Genomic DNA, 26,448 nt, shown 5'->3' with positions numbered 1-26,448 from the left:
CACACCCTCCGCCAACCTAGTCCCCATATATGGGGGACATGGGGAGAGCAACGGACTTGAACTCATGCTTCCTTCATGCCTGAGTGTCCAAGTTGCTCCTTTACACCTGACAGGGGGGAGTTTCCCTGGTTGGACGTAGCGCGTGGAAGGAACACGTTATTCCAACCAGTTCCTTTCCCCTCCATCAGGCGCCCTGGCTGGCCAGGGGGAGGCAGTTTAGAGACCAGGATTACTGCATGTTTTTTGTGAGGGTACCTACCCTAGGGGACACGGGGAGAACATGCAAACTCCACACAGAAAGGCCCTTTCACCAACCCCGCCTCAGGTATGGGCACTGATGACGCGGAGGAGGAAACACGCCGCCAGCACCCACAGCGTCCCGAGCAGGAATCGAACCCAGGACCTTCTAGCTGTGAGGCGACAGCACTACCAACTGTGCCACCGTGCCCCCAGTTGTTGTTTTAATGTTGTTTTAAGAAAAGGATTATTTATTTTGTATTATCTCCAATCATCTGTATATTTATCATATATCATATGTTCTTTCCTTTAATTTCACATAATGCAGAGACATTGAGACATTGTGTGTGCATGCGTGTGTGCGAGAGAGAGAATGTACACACGCACACACGCACACACTGTACTGTACATACTACCAGTGAGGTGTTTTTCACACGTGTAATGGCTGTGTGTGGAGGCAGGAATCTCCTGTCAGACGGCAAATCTCCTCCATCAGTGGATGTGCGAATTCAAACACGTTCCTTCTGATAGAATGAGAGAGACGATGAAGGCGATAATTGTCAGCAGGCTTTCCTCTGCATGGTTTCCTCTGCTGTAAGTGTTTGGATGAAGGTGCTGTGTAAATGCACCATTTACCTGTTACCTTGCATAGTTATCACACACAACGCACTTTGGATGAAGATGCTATAAAACGCAGACTATTTATCATTTTGATGCTTTTATGGTCTGGCCACGCTTTTAGCTGTAATACAGGATCTCTTTCCGAACCCCACTCTGCGCCAGTCATCCACATCCCACTGATTACATCACATCCCTGACAGTGTTCCAGAGGTGTGTGTGCGCGTGTGCGTGTGCGAGTGTGTGTGTGTGTGTGTGTGTGTGTGTGTGGGTGTGTGTGTGTGTGTGTGTGTGTGGGGGGGGGTTCTCATTGTTAATGTATTCATTTGTAACTCCCGAGAGTGTACAACATGTTTGGACACTCTCAGAGTAAAATGAACACAACACACATCATTCTATTGTGTAGAGGGGTTCTGTTGATGAAGGGAGGAGGGGCAATGAACAGGCTCTTCAGACTGTTGACATTTCCTTTGCATTGCACATGGGAAGTGAAGAGCGCAAAGTGAGGTGGATAGGGAGAACTAGAGCAAACACATTTTAACAATTTATTTATGTCCACACAGAGGAAATTGCATACAAGGACATAAATAGTTCAGGTGCAGCAAAGTTACATCAACAAAATCAAGGCATATGTCCTCGTCACGATACAACAAGCATATGTCATGTCACCCAGCATTCCATGGGCACAAGTAGTGTAGTCATCCTAAGTTCGAAACCCCCTCCAACAACCAGTCCACGGGTATGTCCCAGGGTGGACCATGCACCAGAGGAAACAATTTCCCAGTACACCTGACGGTGTCATATTGTTCTCTGTATAGTCAACAAAAAGACCCTAACAGGAGCCCTCGTACAAGGTTTTGACTATTTGACTATGCATGCACCTCTTGTACCACAGCACCTCAAAGGCCCTTAAAACAAGGCTGCAATTCGAAACTGGCCCCCGTAAAATCTGAATCCCCCCCCCACCCCCTTTCCCCCTCACTGTATATGTTTCTTTTCCCTTTTTACCTCCTTTATGATGAATTCCTGTTCTGTTCTTTGGCTATACAGAAGTGTGTTTTGATGAATTGAACAAGGTGGACCCTCTTGTAAACAAGTGTAATGCTTTATTGGGTCGTCCACTCACAGTTAACAGTCTTTGTATTGAGTTGTGCTTGAAATGTACTGCAATTCTGCAAACTGTTAATAAATATTTCAATCAATCAATCAAATAGTGTGGTTGATCCCATGGGCCCAATTTCCACCCACTGTTGTTCCGACAGCGGACGGACACACCGGTAGAAGGTCAGGCCCAACGCCTCTCTTCTCACAGTAGCAGCTCATGGGAAGGGCCACCAGGCAGCACAAGGCTGTCGGTATACGTCATCGGTAAGCAGTACCTTGTTGTATGCAAGCTTGCGATCATGTTGAAGCACACAGTCCACAGAGATCGCAAATGCATCTTAAATCTGCACCCACTATACATTAACGGTGGTAGTTTGCAATGCAACGTTATCATATCAACAATTGTGTGTGTCTTCAGAACGGTTACACCCAAAATATTAATATAATCAATAACATAGCCACGCACGCACGCACGCACGCACGCACGCACGCACGCACACACACACACACACACACACACACACACACACACACACACACACACACACACACACACACACACACACACACACACACACACACACACGTGTTATGTAACTACATAAATACTTTCCCTGAGTGAACCTCTAAAGGGTTTTCCCTGTTGGCACTTTTGACATTCATAACAACCAACCGCTCCACTCAACCAGACAGCGATCATGGATGGAACAAAACAGGGCTGTTATCCTCCCACACTCCGTCCAGGCTCAGAGCCTCTCAGCCTCCCCTGGCCCTGACCCCGACCCTCCACACACGCCCCCACGCCACTCGCAACCGCACACGAGTGCGTGAACTCCATTTGACACCCAGTCACTCGAGTAGTATTGTGCAATGCTAAAACTGTCTCGTGAAATGTGCGTGCATCAGTGCTCTCTTTGTACTTTGCTGCAAGGTGGTGCCCATTTAAATACACACATACACCAATATATTTCCGCAACCTGAAGAGTCTGCTTCAGTGCTGGACTGCTGGTTGTCATAGCAACACCTTCAGCGGCATACTTGCACTTTGGCATCATTGAGCATGACAGCTAGTTTACTCAGTGCTACTCAGGGCGCACACACACGTTTACTTATGAAGTTCTTTTCTGAATTCCATTCTTTTTTTTATTACTATAAAGCCAAAAATTGCTGCTGAAAGCCAGCTTGATCATTTTGTGGCATTTTTTATTTTTTATTTGCCTTGTGAGTGACAAGCAAAATTGTCCTCACAATGTACGTATATTTGTCAAATTCTGCTATATGTGAGAACATTTGACACTCACAACTCACTAGTATAGTAATACAAGTAGACGCACGCACGCACGCACGCGCGCGCGCACACACGCACACACACGTCTAGATTATCTAAAAATCATGCTCAAAAGACTCAAGTCATTTGAATGTATACAGTTATTATGTGATGGTATATAGGTTTTCTATTATAACATTTAGAAATAACAATACTGCAGTGCACACTGTTGTTCCTAAAAATACTGCTCTCTGCAGGTGAAATACTGTAAGTGCACCAGGTAACGGCCAGGCCTGTTATTATTACAGAACTTTTGATTCTTTTATTTTCTTTCACATATACAGATTGTTCAGCACCATGGTCAGTGACATACAGAGCAGCTGTAATGAGCATAGGTAGCCACTGGAGGGGACACAATCACCGGTTAGACTTACATCAGTGGTTCTCAAACCTTTTAATGTTATGGGCCGCCACATTAACATCATGCATTTGGCCGTGGACAGCCATACAAGATCTTTTTTGTGTAAAATAGCAGATCTTCAAGCTTCAAATAGCAGATATATTAAAGTTGTTAAACTGATTAGTTATACTTCTGACCAAAATAGCTCAATATCAATATTTATAGAATAATTTACTCTTACTTTTTCAATTAAATTGCAAAAATAGTGATGTATCAGTAGATCATACCAGGAAAATACAACACTTACATGGCTTAAGTGGCACAATATGCAAAATTCCAGACAATATCTACACCCATCATCACGATATACAGTATATTGACCATACAGCCCTATACGATGGAGGTCTTTTTAATCTTCTCGGTTTTTCACTGTAACACCATCGGTATTAAATGCTCTTTGGTCGAGTCGCGTAGTCACACTTTAATGCATTTATACACACTTTATAGTATCATTTTCTATTTTCTGTCTGGTCAAGTTACTGCTGACTGTACAAACTACCTATACCCGATAAAGTACTCCTTGAACCTTCTCATAGTATACTTTAAGTACCTATTTATGGGGAATACAAGAACACTTGCCCAGGTCAAATCCGGTGACCTTGGTACGGTCGCCAGACTCGCCAGTACCAGGTATTCCTAAACATAACCTCAGTAAAACTATGCCTAAACCCATCCTTATTCCTAAACTTAACCTCAGCAAAACTATGCCTAACCCTAGCCACAATTTGCAACAATAGATTTTTTTTAAATGGGATGATACTAGAGTTGCAATACCACCGAGTGGTGGTCCAGCGGTCCAAATGTGAAATGTTGAGAAACAGTGTTACTGTAGTGCTATACAATCATTCCCAGGATTACGGGTCATTTTGAAATGGGTTGTTGGTGCTGCACGTCCGTCCCAGCTTGTGACATGAGATCAGAGACGTTCTTCTCCAGGCCATCAATGCGTGTCCCCATCTCATCTAGTGTCAATGTTAGGGAACAGTTTGCAGGAGAGGCAGGGTCAAACAAATTAAGACACAAATCACTGGTTCTCAAGGTGGTGGCAGGGACCCTGAGGGTTCAATTTGTTCCATTTTGGCCCAAGGAACTCCCTATTCCTTGGGCCAAAATGGAACAAATAGTCCCTTAATTATGGGTCCATTTGGTTTCATTTGTACACTCTCAGCGTTATGGGGTCCTTGAAATAAAAAGGTTTGATATATCATTCTTTAGAAGAACATATAGGCTACTGTAGGAGTAGGACTACTACCATTTTGCAGTTTTTAAGTGATTCCTTTCCTTACATCAGTTATAGCTTATTGCTATCTCAGTATCTCATGACTACATCATATCACGAGTTTAGGACTTTATGACGACTGAACCTCATTTCACAAATGTATAGTGATGCTGAAGGATATTGTTTGATAGTAACTTATTGGAGATTGTTTGGAATCTTCCTTGAAGTCTCTGCATTGTTTCTTCCATCTAAAAGAGATAAAAAACATATAATTAAGTAAATAGCTTGTTTGATGTTTGTTGGTTTTGTGATAATGTTTTATATTGTGACATTCAACTTACTGTTTCCGTCAAGACTTTAGCTTCCGTGGATTCTGTTTTTGACATTGTGCCGTTCCTCCTCGGTCGGACGCCTTTCTTCCTGTTTCACAAATAGGCTACCCGGTATTAAGGTGATCGAACCCGAAATCTCTCCATTAAAGTAAAATGAATGCTTAATTTATGCACACCTGATATAGAGATTGCTGAAAGTCCCCAGCTGGCATGCGATCAAACTTTTCCGATTCCCAGAACTAGCCTACAACTCAATCTCAATTGCTTCTTGGCTATATATTAACCCTTTGCAAACTGTTCCCAAAACTTTATAATCCACATTTATTTGGTCATCATCAGTCTATAATAGTACTCATTTAGAATGATTGAAGTCTTAGATTAGGCCTATAGGCCTACATATGTGTTTTTTTTTTTTTTTTTAATTTTTAGATATTTTGTATTATGATACCAAAATATAGGCCTTATGTAAAAAATACTACTACAATATAATAATAGCGTATATACATTTATAATATCATATTAAATAAATAAATAAATATTTAAGTACGTCAAAGCTTGTTCATAAGTATAACAATAGCTCAATAACTCCTATACTCAAATCATGTTCACTTCAAAGCAGCTGAAACATGGCCTGTCATCAAACTGTTACTTTAGGACCCTGCACGTTCAATGGGAGAGTCTACATCCCATGGCGCGGGGGGACCGTGTTGGTTGCCCGGGCTACGGTTCACGACCGACAGCGTGTGCAGCGTTGGCCTGACAACCAAACTAGCCAATCACTGTCCGAACATCTATTCGGTCTATGGGAAGTATAGTCAAATGACTTCCTTGGTTGACGTATCAGGAAGTGTTTCCTGCTGTCCACCTCAGTCAAATGATTAAAACCAGACAGGCAGAACATTGAGACCAGATTTCTATTTAATATCGGTTCTTTTGATACATTAATGCGTTTTTAATGTCTCCCAGAACGCTGGGAGCGTTAGAACGTTAGCACGCTTTAGAAACTTTAATTTGCCATCCAGCCCCCCCCTTTTTTCTTTTTTTTCCTAAAGAAAACAATTCAATGAGACAATGGGATGTGTCTTAGGTATGTTTTGTTATTAATCACATATCGGGGGTGTGTTGTTGCATTCATTCTGGGGGTTTGTCTCCTGTATTGTTCTCTACTGTCTGTTACTATACTGTAACGATAATAACTCGGATTTCCGATCCAGTAGAATGTGTTTTGTGATGGCGGGGCGTGGGTTGTCTGTGGACATCAGCAGACAATGAATGGAAACGATCAGTGCCATAATCATCACAACAGGATCAATTGGACTTCTTTGTTGGGGCCTAAAAGGACCCGAGGACCGTCGTCATCATATCTCATCCTGTCCAGGAAAGCATCTTCATCTTTAGCCAAAGAAGGGATAGATCAGGGTCGCCATGGAAGATGAGGTGTTTGATCAGATGATGGATATATTTAACTGGCTGGTGTCGTGGATCGCTGCTGGTGCCATGGTGTTTGGTGGTGTGGTGCCATACGTCCCCCAGTACAGAGACATACGCAGGACGCAGAATGCCGAGGGCTTCTCCATCTACGTGTGTCTAGTCCTCCTGGTGGCCAACATACTGAGAATTCTGTTCAGGTAATCTTGGGACAAAAGTTGTTTTCCTTTCTTATTACCCTCACACATTTTTGCAAAGTATGCACCTGTAGCAGAGTGGCTCAGAGCCTGAGCCTGATGGTCTCAAAAGTCTAATATCTGTATATCTCCCCCGGTCCACACAAATCCAGTTTATTTAACTTTGAGAATATACTGTACAATCTCAGAGTTACACATGGATAAATAAAGTGCAGATAATGAAAATACAAAATGACAATGACAAAAATTAATCGCAATTTATCCTCTAAAATAAAAAAATCATGCAAATTTACACATGCGCACACACACACACACACATTGTAAGCATTTATTTATGCCCACATAAATAAATGGTTCATGCATAATTCTGTATAATATTATGCAGTCTTGCAGAATAATTACTTTATGTACTTCCCTTCTAAACTTAACCACTCCTACTCTGTTTCCCTGATATTGTCCAAGTTGTATCCGTGAATGGTTTCGAGAGGAGGAAGTGAGCAGACTGGTGAATGGTTTTGGGATGAACCCTGGGCCAGCTATCAAGTTTCTGATCCATTATGAGCTTGCACATTTAATGTGCATGCATCCTCCCCAAAGATCTGAAGAAAGAAGCACTAGAGCACAGGAAAGAAGCACAAGAAAGAACACAAATCAAAATCACCTCATTTCATTTTATTGTATTTAACAGACACAATGATATTTCCACTTTCACTCGGAAAAAAAGTTGGTAGTTCACGTGGGAAACTACCAAGCATCTGCACCAAGATGGAAGCTTGCTCAGCGCCTGTCGGCTTCAGGCAGTGCTACTTGACAACCAATACTGTCTACTAGTTAGATGCACTACCATACAGATTGGTTAACATAACGATGTATTAATTAAAATAAGTTCCAGATTGCAGCTTTAAAAGTTTTCTGTTTTTGTTCCAGATTTGGACGTTACTTTGAAACCCCTCTGCTCTGGCAGAGCATCATAATGATTGCTACCATGCTGGTGATGCTCTCTCTCTGCACTGATGTCCGCGTGGCCACAGAACTCAACACAAAACGCCGCTCATTCACAGGTCAGAATCCATCTCTCAGCCATCTGGGTGGTGTTCCCATCTCTCTCTCTCTCTCTCTCTCTCTCTCTCTCTCTCTCGTGTTGTGTGTGTGTGTGTGCATGAGCATACTGTACATGGCTATGTGAGCTGGTAGTACTTTCCCCTTCTCCCATGACCCTCACAAACGTCTTTCCAATTAGACATCAGCTTTCCAGTTTGTAGCTGCTGCTATAGACTTCACTGAGATTAAATGTATCATGTTTTTATTGACTTGATTTGAAGGACACCGGTACTAGAATAAGAATATAATATACCTCATAGCCTTCTTCTAGAATCTAGATAACTGATGGCTGTGGTTATTTATGCGAGAAGGATCTATAGTAGGTAGGTACTGTAGTTGCTTGGTTTCATAACTGTCTCAACTTACTTTCATCTAGTTGACAACTTGACACGTGACGTTCAAAATTAATTTAGTTCCTACATACTGTAGATAAGAGAGTTTTGGAGAATAAAGAGGGACTGTTTTATGTTTGTATACAATAATGCTGTGGAAGACAATTAACCGATGAACAAAAACATTATTACCTGGTAGGATATCTCCCTGCCGGGTTGACTAAAGCCTAAAATATTACCTTAATTTTATTGTCCCAATATAGCTATTGGCACTCGTAAATGATATACCAATTGAGAAAGCCATGTGGTTCTACAGTATATGCATCCTAATGTACAGTCTAATTGTTATTGTTCCATGTTCTTAAAGTTCTTCAGGAAATTAATCTCTCTCTTAGTGATCTTAGTGATATTGCCTATCTTATCCCAGAATAGTAATTTCAAATGGAGACAGATTGTCCCAAAACAGCAGCTGTTTCCACACCACAGCACAGTCTAAACCTTTCCAGTGATTCTGCCAAAGTTAACCGGGACAGATGCTTCCAGTTAAGACTCCTGCTTCCATAATCAGACGCTGACTTAGGGCAAATGTATGCTCAGTTCACTGTTCGCACAAACTATGTTGTATGACAAATATACAATATTTGAACTCAAGTGTGCCGTTTAGGAATTAGGACAGACAAGTTTCTCTTCCAGTTTTCTTGAATGTACTGCTGGGCTTATCATATCATTATAGTTCATCTGCACAAGGATACTCTGTTTACACTTGAACAAAGTTGAACTATAGAAAAAAGGGGCGGGTGATAATATGGACAACATGAAATATCACACAATCTTTGACCAGAAAAATTGATATCCATAATTTGTGACGATATTGTGCAGATGTCTTTGAGCTTTAAAAATATATTTACAGTTACACAATGAGAGTTTTAATAAATATTCATCTGTAAGTGCCTAACTACAGTAAGTGGGTAAAGGCTATACTGATATAACAATATCGCTATAATATTGATAGTATACAATTCATTGCCCAGCCCTAATAGAAAAGTCCCATTGTGGCTTTCAGAATTGGTTGTGTGTACTGTGGCCTGTATTATCCCTCTGACTGTGGCCTCTGGCGTGTTGTAGTTACACATATTTTATTTTTATTTTTTAGTAGTAGTACAGTGATGTAAATAGGTTTTCAATGTAATGAGTCCCGGGATGCAGGGATGGTCTTTTAGGTGAGTCCCAGGGACATTTTATGAGTCCCACTTCAACGACATTAGGAGTCATATTTTGCAATTCTTTACAAATTGCAGCATTTAACTCCCATTTAATTTCATATGTTTATAATGTGGTTAAATTCATGTAGAAAACAGAAGAAGAAATGATTATTATAACTAAAGCTAGCAAAATAAACTAGAATAAAAAAACAATACAGTAGTGCATCCCGTGGATGCACTACTGTATGTGTGGTTTTATTGTGTCCCTTAACTATAAACTGTGTTTTGGTATGCAAAATGCACCCTATTTTAATCTCTGGTAGTAGTTACACATCTAAGCATTCTGTCATGGTCCAGGAGGGACTCAGGAGAGATTTATGGTGTCCTCTAAATCAGTGGTTTCCAAACTTTTTCATGTCAGGAACCCCCCAAATGATAAATACTCATTAGCCTGCGGATCCCCATTAGAAAATATATGCCAGGGACCCCCATAAGAGAAGATTTTTACGGCTCTAGCAGTGATTCTCAACCCGTTTCATTTCAAGGACACCCAGTTTGACATGCATTAGTCTACGTACCCCCATTTAATGGCATTTCTATCTCGGGGACCCCCAATTTATATTGTAAAACCAATGTTAATTGTACAAATGGAACCAAATGGACCTGTTAGGGTCCATTTGGTTCCATTTGTACACTCTCAGAGTTACAGACCCATAAGGGTCCATTTGGTTCCATTTGTACACTCTCAGAGCTACAGACCCATAAGGGTCCATTTGGTTCCTAACTATCATTTATCTGGGGACCCCCTGGAACTCCCCGGACCCCACTTTGGGAACCACTGCTCTAAATGAACCAGATAGAGCTAATGAGGACAGATGGATCATTGCACTGAACTACAGGGCATGACAATGGATGCTATTGTGCATCCGACCGGACCAGTGTCAGATCAGATGCTCCATAGACTCTATTCAGTGGTTTCTTGTGTTACAGTGTCTCTGTTTTTGCATCTACTATATTTAAATATAAAGTGTTCATTTAACTACTTAAGGAAATATAAAAGTGGTCACTTTCAGGATTTCACTGTGTAGTCCAATGTTATTAAGTAACTGGTTGAGAGAGTGAGGTAGGGGCTCCAAAAACAATTACCTTTTGGTAACACTTTCTATGAAGCCCGTATCTATAATGCATTATTATAAACAAAAACATATTTACAATTCATTGTATTCTGCTCATAACAAGATACAATTACAGTTTAAGATACACGTTTTCTTTTTCTATTTTCTACAGTAATCTTTACATTATTATTTAATTATTTTATATTGAGGGACAAGTATAATATTACTTAAAACATAACACAAACTTAAGAGTCAAAGAGTGTCCGCCCTGAGACTGGATCTCTGCCCGCATAAGACTATACAAATACCTCACTTCTTGGCACTCAACATCAAGGGTCGGACTGGGTTGAGTAAACTCCCTGCTAGTCATGTCCACGGGGTGTACTTGCAGTCTTGTACATCAAGCTACCTCACGCTACAGAAACGGGAGATAAGCTCCTGCCTTATGGGCCTCATGGCTCGGCAAGGCTTACTTACTTACCGGTATAGTTCAAACCTATACCAGTACACTGGTTCCCAAAGTGGGGGCTGGGGACCCCCAGGGGTCCTTGAGAGCTAAATGATAATTAAGAACCAAATGGATTAATGGACCCTTATGGGTCTGTAACTTTCAGAGTTCAATTTACAGTGATTTTACAATATACATTGGGGTCCCAGAGATAGAAATGCCATTAAATGAGGGACTGTAGCCTAATTCACTTCAAACCTGGGAGCCCTTGAAATGAAAATGGCTGAAAATCACTGCTAGAGCCGTAAAAACCTTCTCTTATTGGGGGTCCTTGGCATATATTTTCAAATGGGGGTCCACAGGCTAATGAGTATCATTTTGGGGGTCCTTGACATGAAAAAGTTTGGGAACCACTGTACTATACTATACTATACTATACAGTATCACAATGAAAAACTTAGTGACAAGCAATTATGAAAGATTATTATGCTTGAACCTTTAAGTAATAATGATATGCTTCATAATGTGCTATGATTATTCCTAATAAAACTGAGAACATTTGAGTGTTTATAACAATTATACTAGTGTTGTAAGCAGTTTTATACTTGACCGTGTAAGTCATTATCAAATGCTTTATAATGTGTTTACTGTTCTAAAGCATTGTGAGTATTTAATTATGAGTGCTCATACAGTGACTATAATAATACAGTGTTACAAGCAGATTATAATGCAATTGTACCTGTAAGTATGCCTAATAATGCATTATAGACATGGGCTTCTTAGAAAGTGTTACTGTCTACTCAGTCATTCCACTCTACTGTCCTCATGGGTCTTTTGAACTTTGCTTCATTGAGGGATTTTTTATAGGCAGCCGTAGTCCTAGTAGTAGACAGAGAACTGAGGAAACCGGCTCAGAGTTCTACACTTTCAAGACTGAACTGCTTTTGCCTGAGTGGAGATTCATCTGACTTAGACTTTCATAAGTGCGCCCAGAGGAACTACAAAATCAACCTCCCAGCCTAGACGATCCTGGCGCGTCATGGTATGGAATGGATTGGTCTGGGTGTTCCAAATGAGAAACCAAGCTTTCTGTCTTGTCTCTTTCCCTTCTCTCCTATTCTGTTCTTTTGTTTGTGTCTGTAGTGACAGACATTAAGGACGAGGAGGTCAAAATCCCTAAGAGGCTCTTTCTGGGTATGTACGATAGTCAACTCTGTCGACCACAGGACATCCGTTGTAGTTCATCGCCGCCTCTCATCTGTTGTTTCATCTGCATGACCCCCAGTGTGGTTGTTCTTCCTCTGCCCAATCAGGACTAATAACTGACCCCCAGTGTGGTTGTTCTTCCTCTGCCCAATCAGGACTAATAACTGACCCCCAGTGTGGTTGTTCTTCCTCTGCCCAATCAGGACTAATAACTGACCCCCAGTGTGGTTGTTCTTCCTCTGCCCAATCAGGACTAATAACTGACCCCCAGTGTGGTTGTTCTTCCTCTGCCCAATCAGGACTAATAACCGAGGACTAACATGTCTCTCCTTCATTCATTGATAATCCCTGCATCCCTTGCATGTAAATCCCGGCATGGCATCCAATGCCGTACTGTATGTGATGCATGTACGTTACTCTTCATTTTTTTCAATGTAGTGTTGCATCTGATGTACTCGGTGCATGTTATTGTATTAACCCCCCACCCCAAAGAATAACATGACATAACTTAAAGGGGAAAACCACCCATTTTCAACATTTTACTATGTCATTAATATACCTTAGAGCTGTTGTGTGGAAATAATAAAAAAGTCCCCCAATTCTGTGTTTCCTAGAACTGTAATTATGAAAAAAATCATTAACATGGTGAAACACATCTTGATGACATCATCAAGATGTGTTTCACCATGTTAATGATTTTTTCAGACCTCTAGTTCTAGGAAACACAGAATGGGGGGACTTTTTTTTATTATTTCCACACAACAGCTCTAAGTTATATTAATGACATAGTAAAATGTTGAAAATGAGTGGAATGCCCCTTTAAGCCCTTTATACGTCGTCCTATTATGGCAAACATAGCAGATCTGCAAGCTCACAATGTGATGCTTGTAGATATGCTATCTTTTAACATTTATATTCTGACATTTTGTGAATTTGTTTGCAATTGCAAACCTTTGAAAGATAACTTTTGAAATGTAGCCCAAATAGGAATGCATGGTGAAAACGGTACATACACTGCCTGCCCTATATTGGGGTGATTTCCATGTACAGTAGGCCTACTGTGCATAACTCGTGTGGAGCGTGGCTTTTTAACTTTTCAGATTTTCAATTACTGTGTGTTTGAACTTTTATTTTAGTCTAGTAGTAAGTTACTAACTTCTTATTGTGCGCAATGCACTCGCTCCCACTTACTGTATGTAGCTCGAAAATAAATGATAACATGCACTACCTTTTATGGTTTAAAAAATTGAATTATGAAATGGTGTTGATGCCTAATTTGCTTGCTTATTATCTTAACTCTACAGCTGGGCAGTGTAAAATGTGTACTTATCTCATACCAGCTTGCTGTTGTGTCAATGTGTCTGAACTTAACTTATGCTGATTTTTATGCCTACACTATGTCCTCTGGCAGTTCTGTCTTTGGCTTAATGCCTTCTAACTCTTAACCTTTTTCATTGTGGCTTTGTTTGAACTACACTTAGTCGGAACGCATTACTTGCTCTCTAATCTGTATAGTAAAGGGCAGGGAGAGTCAGCTGTCACTGAAAGGCATAATGTAGCGTTTGGAAAGATTGTGTGCTAAATGTTCTCTTATGGGGTAAGCTCACAACGTATTGCACCGCGAATCAGGAAGTGTTTAAACAAAACTGTACCTCATTTAACTGGGGACACCCTCAAGGACCCCTGGGGGTCCCCGGACCTCACTTTGAGCCTATTGAATAGCTAAACGTAAACTCCTGCACATTGTCTTCCTCACTTGCATGGAGAAACCCTTATTTAGACGTTTCGATCGCATCTGTCTCTCACCAAAACATTGTCTAAATAATGGTTCTATATGCAAGTGACTGTGCAGGAGTTTATTTTTATATTATGAACTGCATTTTTTCCCTTCTACCCAACTGTCACTTTCCACTTCCACAATCTTCGAACGCTCCAGTGACTCCGTAAAAGTTGAGAAGAGCTAGCTGAAGATAACAGCTTCCTCTTTCTGAATAATTGCGAAGTTCATAAACCATCGAATCAAAAATATCAAGTCGGACTTGATATTTGCGGTCCGAATGACAAGTCGCACCGCAAGGCAGCAAGCTAGCTAGTCTGTGGAGCGGTGCCCTGTAGGCAGTCAATGCTGTGGTGTCAAGTGGATTTGTCTATTCTGGGTATGTCATAATAATAGACGAACATTGAGTGAAAATAGTGTAGAGGGGGACAAAGGAGGGGACCAAGTATACTGTACTTGGACCACTGGGGTTCCCCGGTCAGCTAACTTTAATCTTTAAAGTGAGTCAATTATGGACCAAATTAGCTGTTATGATACACTCCACCTCATTCACAGTGACATTATGACATTCTAAGGAAAATTGTGTTTGCACAGGGTGAGAATTTAAACAAACTTTGCACATCTTTGGTCCATTGCAACCTAACTTTATTATTAGGGAATGGCTCTCATTCTAGTACATCCTACGGCCACTAGATGGCGGTAGCAGACAACATTTACAATACATGATGTGAAAGTAGTTGGCTACACAGGCATGGCTCTGCTATGATGTGATTCTAATATTATGTTTAAATTGAAGAAAGAGTCAAAGGAATTTAAAGAAGACATTTATTAGGCCCCCAGTTGGTTTGAGTGCACAGTAAAAAAAGAAAAGAAAATGTTGGCTTTCCTTTATCCATTTGTAACTCTGACCCTGAGAGTGGAACCAAAGGGACCGGTCCCTTACGGGTCCATCTGGTTTCATTGTCTCCACCAGGCCGAAGGCATGGGGAGAGAGTATGTTTTGCACTCCGTCCGTGTGTGTGTGTGTCCGTCCTTCCGTCCGTCTGTTACCAGCTAATCTCCGGCACCGTTAACCCGGTCGATGCCAAACTTTGTACACACACTCCCTGGATGCCAACGATGAACCTCTGCCTTTTCACATTTTTTACCTAAAACTGCACCGATCTGCGTGAAACGTTGCATGCACACTCCCTAGAGGCCAAGGACAAACCTTTGACCTGCATTTTCCGCATCTGCCTTTTATAGCGCCACCAGGAGGCCGACTTTTGTAAAACACATTTTTTGATATTACTCCTCCAGATTCTGTCCAAAAATCTCACAAATCGTTACACAGTATCTCTATGGTCATGTGCTCAAGTCGGATCTGTCCGATATTTCATATTCCATCCTAATTGGCTTTCACAGTTTGCAAGATTGCCCCGTTTTTAACAAAAGCCTCAAATCATGAACGCAGCATGCAATTTACGTGAAATCTTTCACACATTTTCTTACTAGGCTGAGGAATATATCCCACCCTTTTCACATTGGCCTGTTATAGCGCCACCAACAGGTTGATTTTTGCAAAACACATTTTTGGAACAAAATGCCTCAAATCATCCAATTGCCATCAAAGGTGTATGAAGAAATGGCACCCTTTTCACATTGGCCTATTATAGCGCCACCAGGAGGCCACAACCTGACCTGCCCTGGTGGAGACCCGAGGGGCACAGGTTTTCTAGTTTTCTAGTTTCTAGTTTGGTTTTCTGGCTGGCTGGAGGCTTGACAGAGGGCCGGGGTGGGGATCACTCTGCTCCAATGCTGGACATGACTATGGTTCCCCTGGTCTGCCCCGATTCTAAACCTCTCCACCCAGTTCCCAAGGGCTGCTGGCTGTTAAGCTCTTCCCCCAGGTCCATGTCCATCAATCACTGAGCTCTGGTGAGGCTCATTACGATTGACAGAAACTCATTTCCTTTAATTGCAGCTTTACTGGTCTGCGATCTGACAATTGAAATGGCAGGAGCCGGACAAGATGTTGTCCACTACTGACTCATTTATACCTTGTTGTACAGCTGTAGAAAACTACCTGTTTTTCTCTTGAAAATCGGTTGTTCTTCGAGCAACATGGCCTTCATACAGCAAAGTATAGATTAGGCTAAAGGCATTCAGCCTTTCTCAGATGCTTTGACCAAAGGTTGAAATATTGCGCCACCCCTTCCCTTATCCCTAAATTAATTAGCAATTCCCTACTATTTTAAAACATATTTAAATTGTTCAACTAGCCATTCTACATCGACACGTGGTGAACTTGTAGATTTGAACTATTTTAAAATGTTTTAAAATGGTAAAAAATGGCAAATAAGTGTAGGCAAGGTGTAAGGGGTGGCGCAAGATATAGCTGTACTGTAGGTCTTTTTTACTCTGTTTACTTATATTAATAATACCGGTAGTCCATCATATTCATATGCCATTCATACAAAAGGTTTTCGGCCATCCGGACCTCAGTGTATAGAAATTATACCCATTTCAATGGGGCCATTTCAATGGGGCCATTTCAATGGGGAATGAGTGCTATCATTAAGTACACACTGATGAAGGTCGGATGGCTAAAAACATTTTGTATGGAATGGCATATGATTGACTATTAAATTAAGTAAACAGACCTTTTGAGTTTGACCCTCTTCGTTTTATAAATGTTAACAGTATACAATGCACGAGGCAATGAGAGCACAGTGGAATACAAACAAATCGTCCAATGATAGAACCGCAGAATTTTCAATTACTTCTGGTACTTTTAATTCATAGTGAGCGTGTTTCCACTGAAGAAGGCTTTTTTAAAGATTTGTTTTTGGCTTTTGTGCCTTTATTGAGAGTTACAGTGAAGACGGACAGGAAAGAGGGGGAGAGACATGCAGCAAGCGTCGTCAATAACGGGACTCGAACACGCGGCACGCTGTCAGGCCAGAGCCTATATGTGGCATGCGCCTGGACCACTAGGCCAGCGGGCGCCCCCGCTGAAGAAGGCTTGACGGCAAAACGCGTCCGTGTCGATTTGCTGTGTTTGTCTGTTCTGCACTATGAATTAAAAGTACCAGAAGGACTTTGGAGTGCTGGCTATTTCGTTCTTACTGTGAATCTTCGTGAACCGTGCACCCGGTAACAGACAGAGTGCTTGCTTTTCTCATCTTCTACTGGTATTAAAGAGCAGCTGTGCATATTAGGGTTTAAGTGTCAATTTCACGTACGTATGTGCTGTGACAAAAATACCTCCTTTCTTTTCCCTTTCACTTCCTACTATTAAGAGCAGTCTTGCCTGTCAGCACATCTGCATCTGAGCCTGTATGTGTGTATTTGACTGTTGACTTGACTCTCATTGTGCGCTCATCCATCACAAATTCACAGGTGGAGGCGTACTTTGTAGCACCATTATAACGACAGGTGGCCCACATCAACCACAATTACAGGTTGTCTGCTCTGAAAAATAACCCATTATGTGCCATTAAACGTACCTTTATTGGCACATAATTTATGTACGTAATTGTACATAAATAAGTATACTGTATGCAAGATCACATAGTTCTGGGGCAATAATGGGCATACATCAGTATCACAGCGAGCGCCAACCTATATGAATTTCATAAACAATTAGGCATTTCACACTACATTTCACACCACATGTTTGGGACAGCTGTGCTGTTTCTTGTTTTGGAGAATAAGTATGCTTATAATGGAGCAATCCTAGTCATTGGCTGTGTCCACCAAGGCATTTTTTGTGTTTTGTTTTCTTCCCCAACTGGAAATGCAAGGTGCTCCTCTAAAACGCTCATCCAAAGTTGATCATTTTTCAACTCTCTACGACCAAAAAAAAAAGAAACGCCATACGTGCAAGGCTCAGCACAGGATAGGTGCTCAGCACCTCGTCATGCTGCTGGCATTTCTAGAAACACAGTGCTCCCATTATCTATAAAATGAATAACAGCCCTTAACACCCAGTGATTTCGTCGACTAAAACTAAGACGAAGAATTTACCTTTTTCCACTGACGAAAACTAAATGGAAACTAAATAAAAACTAAGCTATGATGACTAAAACTAAGACAAGAGATCCAGCATAAGTCATTTTACAATTAGTTGCATGTCATTACGACGGCATCAAGGCCCGCCTAATTACATTTTGTTTGACTAAATCAACTGTAGATTTAGTCGACTAAAATCTTATGATATTTAGTCGACTAAAACTAGACTAACACTAAAACATTCCAGGTGACTAAAATGTGACTAAAACTAAATAAACTATTCAAGAGACTATGACTAAAACTAAAATCAAAATTTGCTGCCAAAAACAACACTGTTAACACCTCCATGTAACTTTATGTGGAAAACCTTTGGCTTGAAGTCCTTTTTATATCAGAATAAACTGCTTATTATTCTGGTAGAGGTATATAAATGTCCATATATAGACTCATGGCTTGGAACTTCTTTGTCACCAAAATGCTCTGAACTTCAGAACAGATTATCGTAACACCACACATACTGTACATTGACAAGAGTTTCATCTTAGGCATAGGAAGTACTGATTAACCACTTCTTCAGCTCCATTTTATTTTGCATCATTTAATTTCAGTTTCGCTGTTGATGTTGCCCATTCGCTATTTTAGAATTTGCTCTCTGTCTGTATTGGGAAGTGATATTATACCCGTTGCTGAAATTAGATCAGAGCCTGTTCAAACAAAGCATGAAATTGATCATAGACAAAAGTAAATGCGTGTGAAATGTGCCTGCCATCTCTGATCGGTGATCGTTGGTGTCCTTTACAAGCTGCATCACAGGCCTCGGTGCCTTTGGAATAGAAAACAAGGTCTGATGTGAATGAGGGTCTAATGGCTTCTTTCGGGCACAATCACCAGCCTAACCTAATTTTAAGATCTCTGAACACGTTCAACAAGCTTAACATGTCTAGCACCGAAGTCTGACGTCACTTTCAGTAGAGGGCGCCAGTACACAGGTTCATGTTTCTTTTTAAATTTGCATTGAAATCCCCATAGGGGGATTTTAGGTTGCTTCATATAAGAACTGTTTGAAAAATAAACCGATCATCCCGGCCTTTCTGTCAGGGAGGTGGCTGTGCGTCGTTAATGATGCTAACGGCACGCCCAGCTTTCAACACATTGCGTTCCTGAGATTCCTCGTTGACGTAAGCTCAGCTGGCAGTGACTCGACTCGTAGTAACCACAAAACTGATTGATTAAATATAAAAAATTGATGAAATATAAAAAAATAAAAAATAAAAATACCTTAATTAACATGTCAGTTTCTGTTGTGCGACGGGCAGCTGCAGCAACCCCGCCTACCAGAAATGTAGTCTCTGGGTTGTTTGACTCGTTTCTAGCGCTTATTGTGTTACTCTTTGGGTATATTTGTACATTTCCACCTTCAGTCGATGCTTCATATCCATATGAGTGAAAAGGCCGGGATGATTGGTTTATTTTTCAAACACAGTTCTCATATGAAGAGTCTAAAATCTAAAATACCCCTATGGGGATTTCAATGCAAATAAAAAGTACACAAACCTGTGGACTGGCGCCCTCTACTGACAGTGACGTCAGGACTTTGGTGCTCTATACATATTACATATAAGCATATACAAACAAACAAGCCCCGTTTGGAACCTCACGCTCCGCTATTAGCTCCGAGGAAGAGGTTCCATGTCATGATATCACTGCATAGGAATACGAAATGGGTAGAGCCCTCCAAGAGCAGTGGAGAAAACCCTTTTTGTATCGTCAGTATCGTATCCAAAAAGTAAAGGTATTTCCTGAGAGCTACAGATGAAAAATGTTGGGAGTGGAAAGTAAAACTTTTGGAGCGCGATGAAACAACCGCTTAAATCGGGCTTAAATTGCTTTTTAGTCAGCCTGTGGCCAGTCAACCGCCATCCGCATGCACAGTACTGCTTCTGTAAGATAGCATTGGGAAAACATGGCACTGGCTGACGTTCATAAAAATGTTTTTTGTTTGTTTTATTTTTTTTTAAACACTGCAAAACCACTGCAATATTGCATCACAGGCACACTTTGGTAGCCCTGTCCTGTTTTAATGACAATATACAGTATAGCTTTTGCAACAGATATTATTTTTAAGGGACAGGTCGATTTTTAAAAAGTGTACCCCTGGCGGAAAATAGGAGAGGGTTATACCTTTCTAATCTCAGTCCATGGGAAGGTCAGCTAACTTTACTTTGAGTGCAATCATACCCATTTGAATTCATAATATTGTTAATCAATGAGACCAGAAGTGGGAAGTGAGAAGTGGGATGCATCGATTGGATGATATATGGAGAGAAGAATATATATTAACCCATTCTGGGCGGGAACCCCTTTTGCTGTTAGCATTACGTTATGCTTTAGCTATTGAAAAATAGCAGATCTACAAGCTCATAGCGCGCCACCGAGTGGCGCGCTACGAGCTTGTAGGTCTGCTATTTTTGAAAAATCGATGAACCACTGACATAGAAACGTCAACTTTTTCTGAACACTGTCAGGATGTAGAAGACATTTTTAGAATCTGATCTCACGGCCAAGCTACACCAGGCTTTTCTCGCGCGTTTGCCCTAAATGCGCGGCCCGCGCGTGCGTTTTTTAAAAATAGGACTGGACCTAAATTAAACGCACTCGCGGGGGTAAACGCGCACGTTTTGTGCACGAAAAGCCTGGTGTAGCTTGGCAGTTAGGTCAAAATGGGTTAAAAAAAAGCATGCTGCTCCCTGATTGATTTTCCTCCGTGCACATCTCTGGGTCTCTGTAATCTCAGGACCCTGGATAGCTCCTCTATTAGCCTCCCTCTGATTCCCTCTGCAGCACTCTGCCCATTACCCTCTCACCATGCTGTCCGCTAGAAAGCTCTCTGCGCAATCACAAAATCACTAGACATCACTACGTTAGGCAGTGTGCTTATGGCTAAAACCTTTGTATTCTTTTGTCTACATCACCCCTAAAACAGCTGACATTCTCTACTATACTCCCTGAAGGTAATATATGGCCTCTTTGGAAGAATCACTATTTGTGTCACAAGTTAATGATTTTTTTTAACTGATGACATGATTTAGAAAAGCTGAAGCTTTTGTTTTCTCAAAGTGAGAATGAGAATGAAATGTTTTGTTTGGTAACGCAGTATCCATAAGACCATAACATTTGTTCTGACTTTGCTTGAGTGCAACTTTCACTATTCAGATCAGAAAACACTGTGTCGGCACTTGTTCAGTTGAAAACACATTTTTGTTGAGCATGACTTCTCGAACGGCATACTGTATGTGACGACTGATGAAGAACTGTACAAATTAGCCTTAATTATGCTACAGAGGTGCATTGGCAATCAATTGTTTTTATTCCCTTGGGGAGAAAATATGTTGCTGTGTTTTTGTAGAAAAATCACCTCTATTCTGTCGATGCAGCTCTTTCTGCTTAGAGATTTATTTTTTTATTTCCCTAGAGATTACTTGAGACCTGGCTTAGACCTTGAGACCTGACCTGGTCATACATGGAGCATTTAAAATCCCTGTCCACATGTCCCCCATGGTGGAGCTTAAAAGCTCTGGGGGAAGAAAAAAAACAGGTCAATAAATGTTCATTTCAAGTATTTTTCTTACTACCAAAAACGTCCCTGAAGGATACGACATCTTTTTCACTATATTAGTGGGGTTATGAAGAATGAAAAAAAATCCAGGATTTTCATGGACAAGCTACTAAAATATTAACAAACAAACAAACATGTTTTTTTGGGACAGTGGGACTTAACAGTGGGATGTGGAGGCCCCAATGCACATTACACAATAACAGACTTAACAGTGGGATGTGGAGGCCCCAATGCACATTACACAATAACAGATGCTTTGCTTACAGCTCAGCGTCTGATTTACATTCTCTTCTGCTCCTTCTTATGGACAAACAAGCTCTCATACTTGAAATATTTGAGAATGAAGCTTGTTGGAAAAAAACAACAACAGTAAATTCACCTGTTTACTTTCTCCCCAAAAATGTTTTCTGGCTCTCCCGTTGAGTGACGGGTGGCAAGCGATTATACCAACCGCCTCCGCGACATTACAACTTCTCGCCAAAGTTGGCAGGGAACAGTAGGTAAAAAAACCCAACTGAATTCTGCTCCTCTGACCTGTCTGCCTACCTGTTGTGCCACAGCTCTATTTGACAGAGAGCAGAGCTGTGTACAGAACGCTTGGGCACCACGTGGGCCTTTTGTAAACGGCACCGGGGTGCTCCCACACAATGACCAAACCTCTTGGTTGGAAGAGGGAGATGAGGCTATCACAGTGATAGTACTGTGATAAACACTGCTTATTTACTCCATGTAGAGTATAATGGGCCTGTTATTGTACCCCCTGTTTGAAACTGGCCTCTTATTGCACCCTGCTTGAGGCCTTCTTCCTCTGCCCAACCCTCACACTTTTTTATACAAGCCTCTTTCAGTGTTTCTGATGATGTTTGGGCATAGTGCAGTGATTCTCAACTGTTTTAATTTCAAGGACCCCCCCCCAGTTTTATATGCTGCATTAGCCATTAATTAGGCCACGGTTGGACCCCCATTTGATATGATTTGGGATCCCAATCTAAACTCGCAATTTGCTTCATAACTATTAATCATTTACCCCCAGGAGCCCCTTCAAGGACCTCACAGTGGCAATCAGTGGCATCGAAGATATCTGCTCATCAGTGAGATCCACACCTGATGGTGTCAATTTAAGAAGATAACGACCAATTACTGTAGCTGCAGACAAATCTTACACAAAACCATACGTTTGATTTGCAGTATATATAAGTCTTCTTTGACAACTCTGACGAGTGTGTGTGAAGCTTTATTTATCATTCGTTTTTGTGGCCAGGTGACACGGCTTACACTGTCACCAATCCTTGCCTTTTCTCTGTGCCAGGCTGTTTATCAGTACAGGCCAGGCATCCTCTACACAGGGGTTACTGTACCCTTGTCAAGCTGCCAGAATGGGGGGTCCACAGCTGCCAGAGCCCTTGAGAACTGAAAAATGATGAACATTCATGAAAGGGACTTACTGTAGACGACATTCCATAGCGATGGAACAGAAATAGACCGGTAACAACCGGTGGAATGAATCCGTGCTGACAACTTCTGCTGATTGGAATCTCTTTTATTGTGTTACTCACATAAATGTGTCTGTGACAACACGGTTAAATGAGGAAACTGGAGAGAGGCTCAACACGGCTAGCTACCAATCTCTATCACGGGGATGCGGCAATTAAACATTTATAACGGCATGTACTGTAACACATGTCACGAACCCCATGACACGTTGTTAAACCCAATAAACATCCCCTTGCACGCGCTAAGTAAATAATGAAGTGCAATAAAACATAGCAGACACCGAGAAATCCCAGTTCAGCCAACTAAACAACCCGCAATGCTACAATATTATTACTTTTTAAACAGCCATTCTGCATCAACATAGTGGCTTATCCAGTTAATGCTTTGATCGCATATGACTTGCCCTCTAGGGCAAAAAATACAAACAAGAAATCAATAATAGCTGAGTATCATCAGTGATATACCGTACATGTTCTCAATGCTGTCTGTTAAAGGACCACTTCACCCATTTCCAACCTACATGTATGTTCATATAAATGGTCCTCACTAAATGGCCATTTTAACACTTTTTTGCCGGGGATTTTTTCAGAATAAAGGGCGCTAGAGTGCCACGCAGATGAGGCAGATTTTATTTCAGTCTTTCTTTTCCTTTTATTTACCCAGGGTAGTAGTTTTCTGAAAAACCCTGCCTCCCGTTACCCCCCAAAACCGGGCGGCCCTTAGTAACCCACGCTACCTCATCTTATGTCTCTCTAGAAGCGTTAATATTCCAAACGAGGTGCTTGTGAAGTCAGAAATGATCACAGAACATCTGCGTTATAATCAAAACCATGGAGAGCGCAATATTTCATAGTTAGCAAGACCACTGGCTTCTATTTCAACCTTTCAGGAAGAGAACAGACATTTAGGGCTCCATTTGTGTCACCGCTAAACCCCTTATCCCTAAACTTCTTTGCCTTTTTTAATATTTTGAAAAACATTTTTGAATAGTTCAACGAGCCAATCTACATTGGCACGTTGTGAGCTAGTAGACTGGCCATTTTAACTTTTCAAAAATGTTTTGCAAAATAGTAAAAAAAAAAAGGAAAAGAAGTTTAGGGATAAGGGGTTTAGCGGTGACGAAAATGGAGCCCATAGTCAGTTAGCATGGAAATCACCATTGATGTCATTGGTAGACAGGTTTCTGAACTCTCCCACAAATGAGATGCAGTATATGGAAAAGGTGCCAACTTATAATGATTTAATTACATGAAAATAAGTTTGAAAATGGTATTTCAAGGTGGTAAATCTTGCTCAACTAAAAGTATGTTTAAAATGTGTTGAACGCATCATATTTGAATGTACTGTACATAACTGTATTATATTTGTCTATCCAGGTGTTTTTTCTGGAATAGGGCCCACTTGGGAATGTTCACGGCCCAGCCACTGACCACTGCGGCCTATAGGTCAGATGGCGGGCCGCGAAGCCGTGTGCATTTTCAGCATGTTTATTTTATTGACTAATCGATCAATTGTGTTCTGCTTGGATTGATGGAACCAACGTAGTTTGCAATGTATCATCATATATAAATCCCTTAGTGTTGCACATGTGTCACGCATTGGGATACAGTATGAATCATATTGTGACACATATTCCCCACTTTACTGTTTCTTGTCCCAATGAAGCGATAAAATGGAAAAACCCAGCTCTGAAATGTATCTCATCTTTGTCAACACATGGTGAAATGATTCGATCAGTTGATGTTGTACACACTTAGGTATGAAGGACATCTTCGATGCCGACGCCCATTATAAAAGGAATGAGCTCGAATGCCGGAGCCAGGCCTGAATTGCCTTTAGAAAGTCATTCACGTTCCTTTATTATGGGATTTGTGTGACCTTGTCCATCGCATAGCGATCCATTCACTTCAATACCACAAAGACATTCCATCTTGCACTCCTAACTAAACAGAACAGAAAGCTTAACAAAATAAAAAACGTATTATTATTGACCTTGAAGAGAAGAGAAGGGAAGAGAAGAAGAGATTAGCACACGTGCGTCTGCTAAATGTCAGGTTGTCTCGCCAGCAGTCTGCTAATAAAACAAAATTATGCCCATGGATCAGAAGCTCAAATGTCATATAAGCCTTTCCATTGTTTGGCTTTGGATATTACCCACTCTGTAATATTACAATTTACATTTATTAATTTAAATTAATAATATTTCAGTGGTGGGGTAAATTGAAGCTGTAGTTTGAACAATGCCCTTTCCCTTGTTTTAATCGCTTTTAGAGCCCATGTCTCCTACTACTGTATTAGCCACTGTAGAGGCCTGTAGGGAGAGCGGTTTCCAGATGTGGGTTCCTGATAAAGCAGAACCTCATTTAAACAGGATTAAATGAATTGCATCTGGAGGACTGAGATACAGCAGTGCGGTAACGTGATTAGATTTCCTCGATTTATTCTACTCGGTCCCCTTTTCCTATTGGAACAGCTGGAATACGTGTGCTGCACCAGTAGCCTAAAGATACTGTATCTTAGAGGAGGAGCTGTGCCGTGGTGAATTTATATCATGCCTCTTATCAAAGTGCTTTACATTAACATTACATTAACATTACATTAACACATTAACACCGACCATGAAGGAAACCATGTACGGTATGGCACCATCCTAGGGCTTCATTGTTATCGGGGGCAAACCAGTCTAACCGTTTGTTTTCAGCTGTATATAGGAGGGGCTAGCGCCCCTCAAAAACATCACACTTTTGTGAAGTGAGGTGCTCTCTTATCATCATACAATTTGGTACACACAAAGACAGAGAGACTACAAGCTCACAACACATCACAATGCGACATGTATGTGTTGTGAGCTTGTAGATCTGTTATTTACACTTAAAACACTTACGTTTGTGATTTGCACCGATCCGACTGATATGCTCATATTTGGAGATCTCTGTATCTGTTGGTCCTTGTCACTTTTGTGCCCATATATGGAGATCCTTGATGTCATCAGTATATGCATATGCAGTAAATATAGGATTAATGGTGATTGAGGCAAAGGTTTGAATTTATCGTTATGTTGATTCGAAGTCGTGTCGCCGAGCCATACTCCTGATGAACTACTGTACACTCAATCAATGGCGCCTTCTGCATGTTTCATGTGAACAAACTGATAAGCTGCAACCGACCGACATGTCTTGTATCTACAGTGTCTTATATAATAATACTATAAGCTAAGTTATATATATACATTATACACAGCTAACAATATACAGTTTTAGCTGCGTTGCTACAGCTAAAAATGGTATATTGCACCTAGCTTT

General features: G+C 41.1%; 1 protein-coding gene across 1 annotated transcript in view; it reads left to right on the top strand.

Annotated features, from left to right (window-relative positions):
* Window positions 1-6,092: 6,092 nt before the first annotated feature.
* Window positions 6,093-26,448, top strand: part of slc66a2 (solute carrier family 66 member 2) — a 41,314-nt gene continuing 20,958 nt past the window's right edge. The window contains exons 1-3 of the mRNA XM_079521790.1: window positions 6,093-6,324; window positions 6,455-6,865; window positions 7,790-7,923. Of these exons, the coding sequence (XP_079377916.1) occupies window positions 6,663-6,865; window positions 7,790-7,923 (337 nt within the window). The 5' untranslated portion in view covers window positions 6,093-6,324; window positions 6,455-6,662. The remainder of the gene's footprint in view (window positions 6,325-6,454; window positions 6,866-7,789; window positions 7,924-26,448) is intronic.

This window comes from Electrona antarctica (genome assembly GCF_951216825.1).
Source record: "Electrona antarctica genome assembly, chromosome: 15".
In the NCBI taxonomy this organism is placed as follows: Eukaryota; Metazoa; Chordata; class Actinopteri; order Myctophiformes; family Myctophidae; genus Electrona; species Electrona antarctica.
This window is presented reverse-complemented; position numbering and strand designations above follow the sequence as displayed.